This window comes from Macaca fascicularis, chromosome 16 (assembly GCF_037993035.2).
Source record: "Macaca fascicularis isolate 582-1 chromosome 16, T2T-MFA8v1.1".
NCBI lineage: Eukaryota > Metazoa > Chordata > Mammalia > Primates > Cercopithecidae > Macaca > Macaca fascicularis.
In genome coordinates, this window is record NC_088390.1 from 81,087,121 (window position 1) to 81,103,712 (window position 16,592).

At 48.4% G+C, this 16,592-nt stretch overlaps 1 protein-coding gene across 3 annotated transcripts in view; it reads left to right on the top strand.

The window, feature by feature from the left end:
- The window catches only part of RAB37 (RAB37, member RAS oncogene family), a 78,662-nt gene that overhangs the window by 45,196 nt on the left and 16,874 nt on the right, over positions 1-16,592 (top strand). For 2 of the 3 annotated variants that reach the window (XM_005584864.5, XM_005584867.5), the window contains exon 2: positions 14,962-15,072. In XM_005584864.5, coding sequence (XP_005584921.2) covers positions 14,962-15,072 — 111 coding nt within the window. Of the gene's footprint in view, positions 1-14,961; positions 15,073-15,764; positions 16,043-16,592 lie in introns of all 3 variants that reach the window. The other variant, XM_074020373.1, reaches the window with a different exon arrangement.

Genomic DNA, 16,592 nt, shown 5'->3' on the forward strand with positions numbered 1-16,592 from the left:
ACTATTTGTTGAAGGAAGGAAGGAAGGAAGGAAGGAAGGAAAGAAGGAAGGAAGGACCAGTTTTGTGCCTCACTCTCCTCCTTCTGACAATCATGCCCATCCCCCATCTCTCCTTTCCCAACAAGATCCCAGCAGGTCACTAGGGTGGGGACTGGGGATATAAAAGGATTAGGAAGGGCCAGGCTCAGTGGCTCACACTTGTAATCCCAGCACTTTAGGAGGCCGAGGCAGGTGGATCACCTGAGGTCAGGAGTTTGAGATCAGCCAACATGGCGAAACTCCGTCTCTACTAAAAATACAAAAATTAGCCGGGCGTGGTGGTGGGTACCTGTAATCCCAGCTACTCAGGAGGCTGAAGCAGGAGAATCACTGAACACAGGAGGTAGAAGTTGCAGTGAGCTGGGATCGTGCCACTGCCCTACAGCCTGGGCAACAAGAGTGAAACTCCGTCTCAAAATAAAGAAATAAATAAAAATAAATAAAAGGATTAGACCTTTCTCACCTTCTGCACCTGAAGCCACTTTTGCCGTGTGTCACATACACCCTGTGACATCTTGACAAGGGAGTGAGTCTCAAAGAGGGACGCAACCCCCTCACACCCTAATCAGGAATGAGTGGGTGTACAGGAGGGTTATTTGCACAGAAAACCACAGCAGCTGATAAACCATGACTTTTCCAGGACGTGGCCAGAGATGGCCTCTCGCTTTACATATCTGCAGACCATAAAGTAGGTCAAGAATTTGGGGTGAGGGCTCAGCCAGCACTTTGGTCCCTGCTGCATGTCAATAGGTCCTCTGCCTGGGGCACCATGCAGACACACAGAGAGCAATCAGCCTTCCGCAGTAGGGAAGCCATTGGCTTCCAGGAAAAAAGACCAGGAATTAAGCAGAATGGGGGAAGCCCTGAAAAGCAAGGGGCAGATGTATCGAGGGTCGTGGGGTAAGCTTTCCTCTCTTGGGCATGGGCAACAAGGAGGGAACAGCACTGTCTGTTAGAACTGCCTGTGGCCAGACCCTCTGATCCTGGCCTCTCCCAGACCTGGCCTCCCCAAGGAGGATTCCCCTTTGAATCAAGAACAGAGAATTCAGGCCAGGCACAGTGGCTTACACCTGTAATCCCAATCCCAACTCTTTGGGAGGCAGGAGGATCACCTGAGGTCAGGAGTTCAGGACCAGCCTGGCCAACATGTCAAAACCCCATCTCTACTAAAAAATACAAAAAATTAGCCAGGCATGGTGGTGGATGCCTGTAATTCCAGCTACCGAGGAGGCTGAGGCAAGAGAATTGCTTGAACCCAAGAGGCGGAGGTTGCAGTGAGCTGAGATCACAGCACTGCACTCCTCCAGCCTGGGTGACTGAGCAAGACTCTGTTTCAAAAAGAAAAAGCAGAGAATTCGCCAAGCGGTTCTGAGTAGCTGCTCCTCTAACCAAGTGCCTATGGGGAATACAGGAGAATCGGCTCTTTCGGAGGCCTTGTGTCCTCAAAAACTCATTTGAGCCCGTAATCCTGGTTTGGTCATTGACCTATACACAAGCCAGTTATCTCCCTGGGCTTCCCTGTCCCCATATGTGAAAGAAGGGATTAGACAGGTCATCTGAGATTCTCCCTGCTCTAAAGCACCTAGGTATGTATGTGTGTGTGTGTGTGCATGTATGTACGTGAATGGTTGTGCATGTACATGCATGTATGCACACGTGTGTTATGGATGCTCATGTTTGTGAGGGGGAGTTGTGTGTATACATGTGTTCATTGCACATGTGTGTGCTACTGGGGTGTATGTGAACGTGTGTTGTGTGGGCATGTGTATATTTGCACGCTGCAGTCCATGTGTGTACGTGTGTGTGTCTTGATGCCTTCATTGGGTTCTCCCAGTTACAAAGACAGAAATGTGCTGATGCAACTTCTCTTGGTCACTTTGGACTTGAAAACTGTAGACGATCTTTTCGGAACCCACCCTGTCCAGGTGGAAGAGCTCCTGGGTTGCAAGCGTCAGTTCCGCTGGGTCTCTCCTACTCTGCAACAGAAGTTCACAAGACGTTTGTTGCAAGGCCCACTTGAGAATTTGAAAAACCAAATGTCTGAACCAGGCAGAACTAAAAAAGTCCAGAGAACTAAGCCTCTCAGTAGAGGAAGTAACTGGAGGCTCACGCCTGTACTCCCAGCACTTTGGGAGGCTGAGGCTGGTGGATCACCTGAGGTCAGTAGTTCAAGACCAACCTGGCCAACATGGTGAAACCCTGTCTCTACTAAAAATACAAAAATTAGCCAGGCATGGTGGTGGGTACCTGTAATCCCAGTTACTTGGGAGGCTGAGGCAGGAGAATCACTTGAACCCGGGAGGCAGAAATTACAGTGAACTGAGATCACGCCATTGCACTTCAGCGTGGACAACAAGAGCGAAATTCCATCTCAAAAAAAAAAAAGAGAAAGAGAAAGAAAAGCAACAAGAAACAGCATTCAGCCAGACTTCATAGGGACCCAAGCAGAAAGTGGCTCAGACCGCAGGGCCAGAGAGGCATGACTGAGGGGCTCTGCCACTGGAATGATTGTGGCTGGGCTGTGCTCCTCTTCTCAGCTCCACTCAGAGGGGCTTGTAGGGATTGCCAGGAAGCCAATGGAGGCTAACCGTCTGAATCCCCAACTTCATCAGGCTCCTTTCAAGACCTTATACCCATTTTGTACTTCTAATTTAGACACCCTTTTTCTTCATAAGGACCTCCAGGATTGCATAAGCTTCGGGCTATGGTGGGTGGATGCAGGGTGCCTCCTTGCATACACACCGCTTGACCTCAGAGTTCTTTTTTTTTTCCCTCTTGAAACAGAGTCTCGCTCTGTAGTCCAGTGGAGTGCAGTGGTGTGATCTCAGTTCACTGCAACCTCCCTCTCCTGGGTTCCAGCGATTCTCCTGCCTCAGCCTCCCGGGTTGCTGGGAATACAAGCATGCACCACCACACCCGGCTAATTTTGTATTTTTAGTAGAGATGGGATTTCACCATGTTGGCCAGGCTAGTCTCGAACTCCTGACCTCAGGTGATCCGCCCACCTCGGCCTCCCAAAGTGCTAGGATTACAGGCATGAGCCACGATGCCCAACTGACCTCACAGTTCTTCTTGCTACAGAGACGAGTCTATTACCTAATCCCCTTGAGTCTGGGCCTGACCGATGACCTGGTTTGCTCAATAAAATATAGCAGAAGTGATGATGTGCCAGTCCAAACCCCAGCTGCAGGGTCTCCTGCGTTTCCTCTCTCTCTCATACCTCCACTTCTGCCACCCAGGCTGGCCTGCTGGAGAGAAGCCAGAGACATGGGACACAGTCAAGCTGCCCAGCCCATGGCCAGCGGATCCCAGACGCAAAAGGGGGCCCAGCTGAGACCAGAATGGCCACCCAGACTAAACTGCTGACCCACAATGTTGTGTGCCACCGGGCTTTGGGTAGCATTATTACGGTGATAGAAAATGAAAAGAAAAACTCACAAAACCTAGACCCAACCCAGGGCAGCTGCTTCACCCTCCACTCTGCACAGCGGTGACTGCCAGGTGGCTTCCACTCCCTTCCGTCTGTCCCTCGAAGCTCTTCACGATGGCCTGTCCTGCCTGTCCTGCTCCAGCCCCCATCCTCACAGGTGGCTCCCTCTGATGCTGTCAGATCATAGCAGGCCTTGGACCTAGAGAGCCATTTGCAGCTTGTGATTGAAAATAACAAGTATGGGCCAGGTGCGGTGGCTCACACCTGTGATCTCAGCACTGTGGGAGGCAGATCCCTTGAGATCGGGAGTTCGAGACCAGCCTGGCCAATACGGTAAAACCCCACCTCTACTAAAAATACAAAAATTAGCTGGGCATGGTGGTGCATGCCTGTAATCGCAGCTACGTGGGAGGCTGAGGCAGAAGAATTGCTTGAGCCTGGAAGGCAGAGGTTGCAGTGAGACGAGATCGCGCCACACACTCTAGCCTGTGTGACGCAGAGAGTCTCTGTCTCAAAAATAATAATAATAATGTTTGTCTGACTTACAAAAGCGACATGTGTTCATTTTAGGAAAATAAATTGTGAAATACAGACAAGGTTGTTTTGGGGGGTTTCTTTGGTTGTTGTTGTTTGTTTTCAGACACAGTCTTACTCATGTGTGAGTTTACCAACTGGACTACTACCTTTATTAGGGCATTTTAATACAGGAAAAATATAAAAACAAAGCATGGCAGTGGAGGGTGTTGATAATGGGGAAGGTTATACATGCATGGGGAAAAAGGGTCTGTGGGAAATCCCTGTATCTTCTGCCCAAGGTTAATGTGAACTTAGAAATTCTCTAAAAATTAAATCCTACTTTTTAAAAAAGAGAGACATGGCCAATAACGCCAGCTCTGAAATACCTCCAGTCAGTACTTTCTTTAAAAAGGTAAAATGCAGGCCAAGTGTGGTGGCTCACACCTGTAATCTCAGCACTTTGAGAGGCCAAGGTGGGTAGATTACTTGAGCCCAAGAGTTCGAGACCAGCCTGGGAAACATGGTGAAACCCCATCTCTACAAAAAATACAAAAAATTAACTGGGTACAGTGGCATATGCCTGTAGTCCCAGTTACTTGGGAGGCTGAGGTGGAAGAATTACCCGAGCCCAGAGAGGTCGAGGCTGCAGTGAGCCATCATCGTGAGCCACAGCACTCCAGACTGGGCAACATAGCACAAACTCATCTTAAAATAAAATAAAATAAAATAAAATAATTTGCTCACAATTGCTTTTCTTTTTCTTTTTCTTTTTCTTTTGAGATCGGTTCTCGGCCGGGCGCGGTGGCTCAAGCCTGTAATCCCAGCACTTTGGGAGGCCGAGACGGGCGGATCACGAGGTCAGGAGATCGAGACCATCCTGGCTAACACGGTGAAACCCCGTCTCTACTAAAAAATACAAAAAACTAGCCGGGCGAGGTGGCGGGCGCCTGTAGTCCCAGCTACTCGGGAGGCTGAGGCAGGAGAATGGCGTGAACCCAGGAGGCGGAGCTTGCAGTGAGCTGAGATCCGGCCACTGCACCCCAGCCTGGGCGACAGAGCAAGACTCCGTCTCAAAAAAAAAAAAAAAGAGAGATCGGTTCTCACTGTGTCACCAAGGCTAGAGTGCAGTGGTGCAACTACAGTTCACTGCAGCTGTAATTCTGGAAAAACTCCTGGGCTCAAGTGATCCACCTGCCTCAGCCTCCCCAGTAGCTAGGAATACAGGCATGCACCACCACGCCCAGCTTATTGTTTTATTTATTGTAGAGATAGGGTCTTCCTATGTTTTCAGGCTGATCTCGAACTCCTGGGCTCAAGTGATCCTCCTGCCTTGGGCCTCCTCAAGCACTGGGATTACAAGCGTGAGCCACTGGACCTGGCCAAGCAAATTATTTAAATAATTTTTTTTTAAACATAGAAAAAGATTAAATGAAAAGTAAAAGTCTTATCTCCATTTCCCACCTACCAGCCCCTGAACCTCAAAGGCAATCCTGTTGGCCTCTATTGCCTCCCTGAGAAAAGTTAATCATACTCCAGCAGATAAACCTAAGTAACATACACACACTCATCATACTATATACATCACTCTGCCCCTTGCTTTTGCTTAATAATGAACTTTCTCCCAAACAGTGAGACAGGAGAGTTCCCTTGACCCTTTTGCAGGTAGGAACTGGAAGGCACCAGCTCTGGGTCCAGTCGGCCACTTAGGCACCAGCAGGGATGAACTTTACTTGCTGGAACCCACTGGGTTCAGCCCATCATGAGAGGGAGCACACAGGCAAGTGGGTGCTGGGGCTGGGACGAGTACTTTTGGGCTCTGGCCCCACAGCAGCATGGAGGGGTGTGTTACAATTAAGGTTCTTTTAGGCCAGGCACGGTGGCTCACACCTGTAATCCCAGCACTTTGGGAGGCCAAGGTGGGTGGATCACCTGAGGCCAAGAGTTCAAGACCAACCTGGCCAACATGGTGAAACCCCATCTCTACTAAAAAAAAATACCCGGCCGGGCGCGGTGGCTCAAGCCTGTAATCCCAGCACTTTGGGAGGCCGAGACGGGCGGATCACGAGGTCAGGAGATCGAGACCATCCTGGCTAACACGGTGAAACCCCGTCTCTACTAAAAAATACAAAAAAAAACTAGCCGGGCGAGGTGGTGGGCGCCTGTGGTCCCAGCTACTTGGGAGGCTGAGGCAGGAGAATGGCGTGAACCCGGGAGGCGGAGCTTGCAGTGAGCCGAGATCGCGCCACTGCACTCCAGCCTAAGCGAGACTCCGTCTCAAAAAAAAAAAAAAAAAAAAAAAATACCAAAAGTTAGCAGGGTGTGGTGGCAGGTGCCTGTAATCCCAGCTACTTGGGAGGCTGAAGCAGGAGAATTGCTTGAACCCAGGAGGCGGAGGTTGCAGTGAGCCAAGATCCCGCCATTACACTCCAGCTTGTGTGACAGAGTGAGCCTCTGTCAAAAAGAAAGAAAGAAAGAAAGAGAGAGAGAGAGAGAGAGAGAGAGAGAGAGAGAGAGGGAGGGAGGGAAGGAAGGAAGGAAGGAAGAAAGAAAGGAGAAGAGAAGAGAGGAGAGGAGAAGAGAAGAGAAGAGAAGAGAAGAGAAGAGAAGAGAAGAGAAGAGAAGAGAAGAGAAGAGAAGAGAAGAGAAGAGAAAAGAAAAACGCAATTAATGCTCTTTTAGCAGTTGCCATCCACAGACAGCTAAGTTTTAACCAGCTCAGCGGAGAGTCAAGGTGACAGTCTTTTCACACCCTGCCCTCTTGGTACAGAGTTAAGTGTTAACCAGCTCAGTGGAGAGTCAGGGTGACAGCCATTTACACCCTGCTCTCTTGGCACCCGGGTTCTTGTTGGGTGTCCGGGAAGAATCAGGTCACATAGACTTGAAGGATGGTGAATGCAGAGATTTTATTAAGCAGAGGAAGTGGCTCTCAATGGTAGAGGAGCTGGGAAGGGGATGGTGTGGGAAGAAGGTGATCTTTCCCTGAAGCCTGGCCAGAGATAACCGGGCTCCTCTCTGAAGTCGTGCCATCTGAAGTTAAGCCGTGTCTATCCATATGCTCGATGCTCAGTTGCTTCTTCTCTCGACGTTCAGCTGCTTGTCTCTTCTCTCCTTCTCAGCCACACCTCTCTGGTCCTCTGCCAGTGGAGCTTGGGCTTTTTATGGGTACAGGGCTGGGGACATGGTGGGCCAGGGTGGTTTTGGAAAAGGCAACATTCAGGCAGGAAAACAGGAATGCATGTTCTCATTTAGGGCCGTAGGTCCAGGCTTGAAGGTGGAGCCATCGCCAGGACCTCGCCCTCTTTTACCCAGTATCTCCCTGCCGCCTGTCTGTATCAACAGTACATACATATCTTCCTCATCCTTTTACTGTTTTCACAGTACTGCACTGTATGTATATTCTAGAGTTTACTTCACCAGTCTCTACTGCTGAATTATTTGTTTTTGCAAACACTACAATGAGCATCCTTACACACATATCTTGGTTTACTTTTTTTTTTGGATGGAGTCTTGTTCTGTCACCCAGGCTGTACTACAATGGTATGATCTTGGCTCACTGTAACCTCTACCCCCCGGGTTCAAGTGATTCTCCTGCCTCAGCTTCCTGAGTAGCTGGCATCACAGGTATACGTCATCATGCCCTGCTATTTTTGTATTTTCAGTAGAGACAGGATTTCCCTATGTTGGCCAGGCTGGTCTCAAACTCCCAACCTCAAGTGATCTGCCTCAGCCTCCCAAAGTGCTGGGATTACAGGCGTGAGCCACCAAGCCTGGCCTTCTTGGTTTACTTTTGCAAGGAAAGCCATAGAGTTGCTGAGTCAAAGGAGTTTGTACTTGAAACCCTGATAGATATTGTCAATTGCTCTGCAAAATGGTTGCTCAATGTATACTCCCACTAATAGTGTATGTATGAGTGCCTGTTTCCCCAAATCTAAACCAGTACTGACCATTACCAAACTTTTATCAAGCCACTATACATTATATTGTCATTGTATCGGTTAGGGTTCCCCAGAGAAACAGAAACAGCAGGCTATATATAGAGAGAGAAAGAGAGATGTGTCCAAGAAATTGGCTTACATGACTGTGGGGGCTGGCAAGTCCAAAATCTGTAGGGCTGGCTCAAAGGCTGCAAATTTTCAGGCAAGAGTTGCTGCTACAAACACGAGGCAGAATTTCTGCTTCCTCAGGGAAACCTCAGTGTTGCTCTTAAAGTCTTTCAATTAATCAGGGGACACTCACCCAAATTACTGAAAACTTAAAGTCAGCTGCTTGGAGATGTTGACCACATCAACAAAGTTCCTTCACAGCCACATCTAGATTCGTGTTTAATTGAATAAGTAGGACTATAGTGCAGCCAAGCTGACACATAAAACTAACCATAGGTACACAAAAAAATATATCAACCTATTCACATCCTTTGTTCACTTTTCTATTGAAGTTGTCTTCTGAGAACTCTCCTTATATGAGGGATATTACCATTTGTCATATGTCTTGAAAATATCTTCCCTGTACCATTTCTCATTCGACTTTGTTTCTGGAATCTTCTGTCAACCAAAACATTTTTATTGAAGCAAATCTATTGATCTTTTCTTTATGGCATCTGAATTTCCTGTCTTGTTAAGAAGGTCACTCAGAGCCACTTTAGGAGCCATGGTAACCACCCCACTTATCAGGTTTTCTAAAAGCTGTCCCTGAATAATAAAGTCACAAAAAAGCAGCAATAGTGTACTTAGACAGCATTAGCCTGGCTCCCATCAAGAGGCCTGGATAAAGTATGATTTAACGTCATGCCCTGGGTTTATCAACAGTCGATACGGTGGCTTTAGAAAAAGCTTTGCATCTTCCACAAAATTGCAATTGCCCATTTTGTTATTCAGGGCCCCTTGCAGAAGAATCCACTTAACAGATTCCTTATAGCAGTGTACACCAGGAGAAAACACTCAATGGAAAGGACTCAGGCATACAATGTCAGACAAGTACCATACACCCCACCTGGTTTTCCACTTTGCCTTGACTGTCGGGAAACCTAGAACCAAACACAATGCTCAAACGCAGTAACAACCCAACCTCACTCTGGGGTGGAAGATTAGACCCAACCCACCCCACCCCTATACACACACCCCTATTCTTTGTATATTTTTTGAGACACTTTCTTGAACTGCCTTCTCATACTTGTGGGTTTGTTTGAAACCACCTATCCCCATTGGAAGTGAATGAGGCGCAAATACAGATATAAACAAAATGACTCAAGAAGAGAGAACAAAGACACTTGTCTGAATGGTGGCAAACTTGACCCAGAGGTTTCTGTCTGAACCACAATTAATTAACTTTTTTTTTTTGAGAGGGAGTCTCGCTCTGTCGCCCAGGCTGGAGTGCAGTGGCATGGCCTCAGCTCACCACAACCTCCGCCTCCCGGATTCAAGTGATTCTCCTGCCTCAGCTTCCCGAGTAACTGGGACTACAGGCACGCGCCACAATGCCTGGCTAATTTTTGTATTTTTAGTAGAGTCGGGGTTTCACTATGTTGGCCCGGCTGGTCTCGAACTCCTGACCTCATGATCCACTTGCCTTTGCCTCCCAAAGTGCTGGGATTACAGGCATCAGCCACCGCACCCAGCCATAACATTTTCATAAATGCTAAGAGAAGCACAAAGAGGGAAGGCATGGTGAAAAATCTGAACCCAAAGTTGACATTCAGCTTCTCCAAGCAGTGAAACTGGGAACCAACCTGGAGAAATTTAAGGAATTTTCGGCAACTGTTGAGTGGCGAGAGAAGCTCTGCTGTGTTATCTGTGAAATCAGAAAATCTGAGACAGGTCTCAGTTAATTTAGAAAGTTTATTTTGCCAAGGTTGAGGACATGCCCATGACACAGCCTTAGGAAGTCCTGATGATATGTGCCCAAGGTGGTCAGGGCACAGCTAGGCTTTATACATTTTAGGGAGACATGAGACATCGATCAAAATATGTAAGAAGTGCATTGGTTTGTTCTGGAAAGGTAGGACAACTCAGAAGCAAAGGCAGAAGACTAGAAACACAGAGAGAGCTTCCAGGTCACAGATAGTTGCATTCTTTTGAGTTTTTAATGAGCCTTTCCAAAGGAGGCAATCAGATATGCATCTATCTCAGTGAGCAGATGGGTGACTTTGAATAGATGGGAGGTAGGTTTGCCCTAAGCAGTTTCCAGCTTGAGCTTTCCTTAGTGATTCTGGGGGCCTAAGATATTTTCCTTTCACATATCTGTCTCACGTGTCCATGTGAAGAGACCACCAAACAGGCTTTGTGTGAGCAACAAGGCTGTTTATTTCACCTGAGTGCAGGCGGGCTGAGTCCAAAAAGACAATCAGCAAAGGGCGGTGGGATTATCATTAGTTCTTATAGGTTTTGGGATAGGCGATGGAGTTAGGAGCAATGTTTTGCGGGCAGGGGGTGGATCTCACAAAGTACATTCTCAAGGGTGGGGAGAATCACAAAGAACCTTCTTAAGGGTGGGGGAGATTACAAGGTACATTGATCAGTTAGGGTGGGGCAGAAACAAATCACAATGGTGGAATGTCATCAGTTAAGGCTATTTTCACTGCTTTTGTGGATCTTCAGTTGCTTCAGGCCATCTGGATGTATACAAGCAGGTCACAAGGGATATGATGGCTTAGCTTGGGCTCAGAGGCCTGACAATATCTAACGTAATGGATTTAGGCAGCTCCATTCCTAATATTCAGGGGCCAGGGCTAGAATACAAATGGAGGCCCACAGACCGTGTGTCTCAGTTTCTTAACATTCTAAAGCAAGCTCAAAAAGCCAACAAATCAAGTGTGTCTAATCTTCCCTCCTGAACAAAATACCTTCTTACCAACCTGGAAGCCAGGTTAGCATGTAGGATTCTCAGAAGTTCCACACTAAAATGTGGCAGCCTAGGGACAACCAACCTCCTGTCCCCAGCCCCCACCCATAAGCTCCTCTCCTTCTCCTCCCACCGTTGCACACCCAACCCCAAAGGCTCTCAGAAGAATGCACGAGGCTCCACATCCAAGCTCTGTCCACAGCCCCTGCAAACGGTCACCCCTTGACCATGCCACAGACCTAGGGATGTCACAGTAACAGTGACCTTGGGGCAAAGTGCAGTTAGTCTACAGGTGGAACAGGAGCCTTTGGCCATGTGGACACCTCACTTCATGGGGAGGAGCACAGAGGATGAGCAGGCCTAAGGGAGGGCCTAGGTTTAGGAAGAGATAATTCAACAATGCTTGTAAATAGACCAGCGCTGAGCTCTCCATCATGGCCTATGTAAAAAGCTCTTAGAGTCACTATCAGTAGCTTTTTGTTGTTGTTGTTGTTGAGATGGAGTTTTGCTCTGTCACCCAGGCTGGAGTGTAGTGGCACGATCGTGGCTCACCGCAACCTCCATCTCCCAGGTTTCAAGTGATTCTCCTGCCTCAGCCTCCCAAGTAGCTGGGATTACAGATGACCGCGATCATGCCTGACTCACTTTTGTATTTTTAGTAGAGACGGGGTTTCACCATGTTGGCCAGGCTGACCTCAAATTCCCGACCTCAGGTGATCTGCCCATCTTGGCCTCCCAAAGTGCTGGGATTACAGGCTTGAGCGACCATGCCCAGCCATTGTCAATAGATTTCTGAAGCTGATAAAAAGACCTGGCAGGGCACGGTGGCTCACACCTGTAATCCCAGCACTTTGGGAGGCCGAGACTGGTGGATCACAAGGTTAGGAGATCGAGACCATCCTGGCTAACACGGTGAAACCCCGTCTCTACTAAAAATACAAAAATTAGCCAGGTGTGGTGGCGGGCGCCTGTAGTCCCAGCTACTTGGGATGCTGAGGCAGAAGAATAGCTTGAATCCGGGAGGCAGAGGTTGTTTTGAGCCGAGACTGTGCCACTGCATTCCAGCCTGGGCAACAGAGCGCAACTCTTGTCTCAAAACAAAAAACAAAAAAAAACAAAGACCATGACCGATATGAGAGGATCATCCTGCCCCGCCCCGAGCCAAGGTTCAGCTGAATCTGACCTCGGTGAGCTGGAAAAGGTCCCAAGAAGACAGGACTGTTTCCTATGATGAACCTGTATGCACCCCTAGACCTCGGTGAGCCAGAAAAGGTCCTGAGAAGACAGGACTATTTCCTGTGATGAAAATTGATGGAAACTCCTCACCCTGGAAAGGAAAAGGATAAAAGCGAAAATAATTAGAATCTGTCATGTTCTTTAGGACGCGAATGAGGGGAACGTAGATGGACTACCCCTCACATTCTGGAATATTCTTTCTAGGAAACACTTCTTAAAGCCTGAGGAAGTTAGATTCTAGATGTAAATTGTTAAAACCACTGCATATAACAAACAAATGAGTTCTCTAACCCAGGAGGAAATAAAAGCTGGAGAGGTTCAAGAGGTGGGTGGGGGCACAGTCAGGGGACATCCAAAGTCAATGCCATGGACAAACATTGATATGCATTCCCTTCCATGCCATTGCCAGAGTTGAACAGTCACTGGTCCCGACTCAAGGAGGCCCAGCCAATCTCTATGCTTTTATGGTTTTGTTGTTTTAATGTCTTTATGTTTTTACAAGTCCAGCTAAAGTTTGCACCTCCTAGTCCTTTCAAACAGCCTTGATTCTTGTCATTGGAAGGAGGCCACTGTCCACATCCACTCACCAATTCATTCATCCATTCATTGAGGGTACCAGCCTCTGGGTGCATGTAGAGTTCTTCTCTTTTGTTTATGATTTTCTTTCAAACATTTCATCTGAACTTCCAAGCTAATTATCACCCCTACTCCCTCCCAGTTCAGACCTCCCAGAGGAAGGCGGCCTTCTCCCTCTTTTCCCAGAATCTGCTTCTCTTTGAAATGTTGTCTGCTCCTTGTTCTAAGGCCAAGTGTGCAAAGCACATTCCAGCCATCTGATTTTGTTTTATTCTGTAGACTGGTTTTTTGGGGCTCTCCACACAGGAGATCTATGGACATCGTGTTAGTCCTGGTCTTCCAAAGAGGAGATGTGAAAAGGGAATTAAATGTGCAAGGGTTTTACTGGGGGAAATGCCTATGAGAGAAATAGAGTAGGCACCAGCGAGGCCAGGGGAGCCTTCAGACCATGATGCAGGCTGGATCCCCGTGAAGGAAAGAGGGCAGAAAGGTTGTATGGAAGCATCCCAGACCATGTTGCAGTATCTGGAGGGTTGTGCAAGGCCATGAGAGAGTCCTTGAGCTAACTCAACTATTAGAGGGTCCTGTGTCTCCCAGGAACAGGCCTGCCGTGCTCCACCTTTGGCTGGTAATTGCCCGTAGGAAGCATGACCTCAGTGCAAACACGATGACGGCTTTCAAAGCACGGCAGTGGGGACCCTCGGTCATTGATGCGCCTGTGGTTGGAAGTCTGAGAGACACATTCACATGGTCACTTCAGATGCTTATTAACTTGGGTTGGAGGGAGATCTCCTCTGTGCCTTCACACCCCTTTCAGTGACTTCAATAGAAAATTGAGACTTTAGTGTGTTTGTGTGTCTAAGTGTATGTGTGCGTGTCTGTGTGCATGTGTATGTGTTTGTATGTGCGTGTCTGTGTTTGTGTTTATGTTTGTGTGTATATTTGTGCATGTGTGCATATTTGTGTGTATGCTACATGTCTGTGAATGTGTGTGTCTGTGTATTGGTGCCTGTGCATATGTGTCTGTGTGTATGTGTGTAAGTGCATATGTATGTGTATATGTGTTTGTGTTATACATGTCTCTGTGTGTGCATGTCTGTGTATGCATGTCTGTGTGTTTCTGAGTTCATGTGTGCATGTGTGTCTGTGTCTCTGTGCATGTCTGTGTATGTGTTTCTGTGTGCATGTGTGTGTGCACATGTGTCTATGTCTGTGTATATGCATTTCTGTGCGAATGTGTGTTTCTGTGTTACTGTGTGTTTGCATGTGTGCTTGTGTCTATATATGAATGCACATGTTGGTGTACATGTGTTTCCGCATGTGTCTGTGTGCATGTGTGCGCTCTCTGTGTAGGTACATGTGTGTTTGTGTGTACATGTGTGTTTATGTGTATTGCGTGTATGTGTGTTTCTGTGTGTAGATGTGTTTTTGTGTGTCTGTGTATGTGTATCTGTGTGCATGTGTGAGTTCTCTCTATGTGTGTGCATGTATGTTCTGTGTGTATGTGTTGTACAAGTGTGTCTGTGCCTGTGGATGTGGATGTGTGCGTGTATTTCTGTGTGTACACGTGTTTTTCTGCCTGTGTGTGCGCACATGTGTGTTTCTCTGTGTGTGCATGTGTTTGTGTGTGCATGTATGTTTCTGTGTCATGTGTGTTCTGTGTGTATGTGTTGTACATGTGTGCATGTGTATGTGTGTGCTTCTGTATGCATGTGTTTGTGTGTGCTCTGAGTACAAATATGTTTGTGTGTTCTGTGTGTACATGTGTTTTCTGTATGTGTGTCTGGTGCATGTGTGTTTCTGTATGTGTGTGCATGTGTGTGCATATGTTTGTGTGTGCATGTGTGTTCTGTGTATGTGTGTACATGTGTTTTTCTGTCTGCATCTGTATGTGGGTCTTGTGTTTCTGTGCTTCTGTGTATGCATGTGCATGTGTGTGCATATGTTTGTGTGCATGTGTGTTCTGTATGTGTGTTCATGTTTTTCTGTATCTGTATGTGTCTTTGCATGTATGTTTCTGTGTCATGTGTGTTCTGTGTGTATGTGTTGTATTTGTATATGTTTGTGCTTCTGTATGCATGTGTTTCTGTGTGCATGTGTGTACTTGTGTGTGCATATATGTGTGTGCATGTGTGTTCTGTGTATGTGTGTACATGTTTTTCTGTGTCTGTATGTGTGTGTCAGTGTCTTGTGCATGTGTGTTTGTGTGTGTATGCATGTTGTGCACATTCGTGCTTAGAAAGAACCCACTCCCACAGCCACAAGGACACCTCTGAGGCCAACTCACATCGCAGGCCCTCACCCCTCTCTCTATTGCTCCCTTCTAGACCATCCTGGTGGGCGACAGTGGTGTGGGAAAGACGTCTCTGCTGGTTCAGTTCGATCAGGGCAAGTTCATCCCCGGCTCCTTCTCGGCCACTGTGGGCATTGGATTCACGGTAAGCACTGGCCGACACTGCCAGCTTTGGGCCTGGGCTCAGGACTCCAGCGTGTTTTTGCTGAGCGCCAGCAGGAAACAGGTGGACACTCGCACTGGACCATTCAAGGAGGATTAAGGAGAAGACTGTTCCCCAAGGTGTAGGAGGGTGTTGGGTGACCAGGAGGGAGCGTGCACTGCCCCTGGGTAGTCCAGGAACTCCACCCACCTTTAACCTCAAGCGGGAAGGGAAGGCACCCTCACCAGAACCCAGGGACAAAGCGGGCTGCTGGGTGAGCTGCCTGGCAGGAGCTGTGTGGGACCTACAGTGGAGGGACACAGCAGCCCATGGGAGCCCCCGAGGGAGGCAGCCAGGAGAACAATCCCCTGTCCCACCTTGCTCTCCTCCTGCTCCCCATCTCCTTCTGGGGCTCCACACTGGATGAACGCAAGTGGAAACCAGAAAGCAAAAAATATTTTAATATGGGATAGCTCAGGTCAGCCCTCCAAGGCAAGAAGAATCTGGAGGGACAGAGGGACGACAAAGTTTTCAGCACAGTCCAAACTTAGCATTGTCACACGGGTCTCAGGGAGCTGGCAGGCCAAGGTTACAGTTCCGTGTTTACCCCTCAGTAAAATGGTAAAAGGGCAGCATGGGTTAAGGAATCCCAGCACCCTCTTTTTAGGAATCCCAGCAGCTTTTTCTGCCCACAGCCCCTCTGCGGGACAAGAGATCCCTCCTCTCTACCATACATCCCATCTCCCCGCATTGCCCCATGCCTGCGGCTGCAGCTGCCCTTGAATTCCTGGGAAGATCTTGGGAGAGGGTTCCACTCCTCTCTTGGACTGTGGCAGGAGGAGCAGGGCCCTCCCTTGGGACCCCAGAATCGTAGCATCTTGAGATGGGGAAGAGCAAACATCTCTTCTTGGATAACACGGATGTTTGGGAGCCTCTGGGACCGGAGCACAGGGCCTGCGAGGTCACATTCAAGGTCAGTACGCAGCAGTGCCACGCTGATGGGAACAGACAGAGGAAAACTCAGAAAAATGGGCTTTCCCACTGGGTCACAGCCAGGAAGTCAGGGGTTCAGAACGGTCATGGCTTCTGGGTGACCTTCCAGGAGGCAAAGCGGAAGTGAGTGCCTGACTCGGGTGTGTTCTCGGGCCTAGAATCGACCCTGAAACACCAGTGCCCAGGGCTCTCCCCCGCGATGGGACCAGCTGGGCTCTAGTAGTGCTAAATAGGGCAGGGCTGAGACCCAGGAGGCCAAGGCTGCCTGGCAATCCCCGAGGTCTTGGACCAGGCTGCCATGAAGCAAACCAGGATGACCTGGTGCCAGGCGTCACCCACCTCAGCCCAGGCCCAGTCTGCCCTCAGCAGCCAGGGCACACCCTGCCCTCAGGGTCACACCCACATCTCTTCACCCACCCTTCTGCCTGTCTGGTGAGGAAGGAAAGAGAGTGGGGTGGATGTGGCTGTGGACATGCAACGTCTGATTCACATTCCAGACCACAGAGGTGAGATCTCTGAATTTTGCTGCT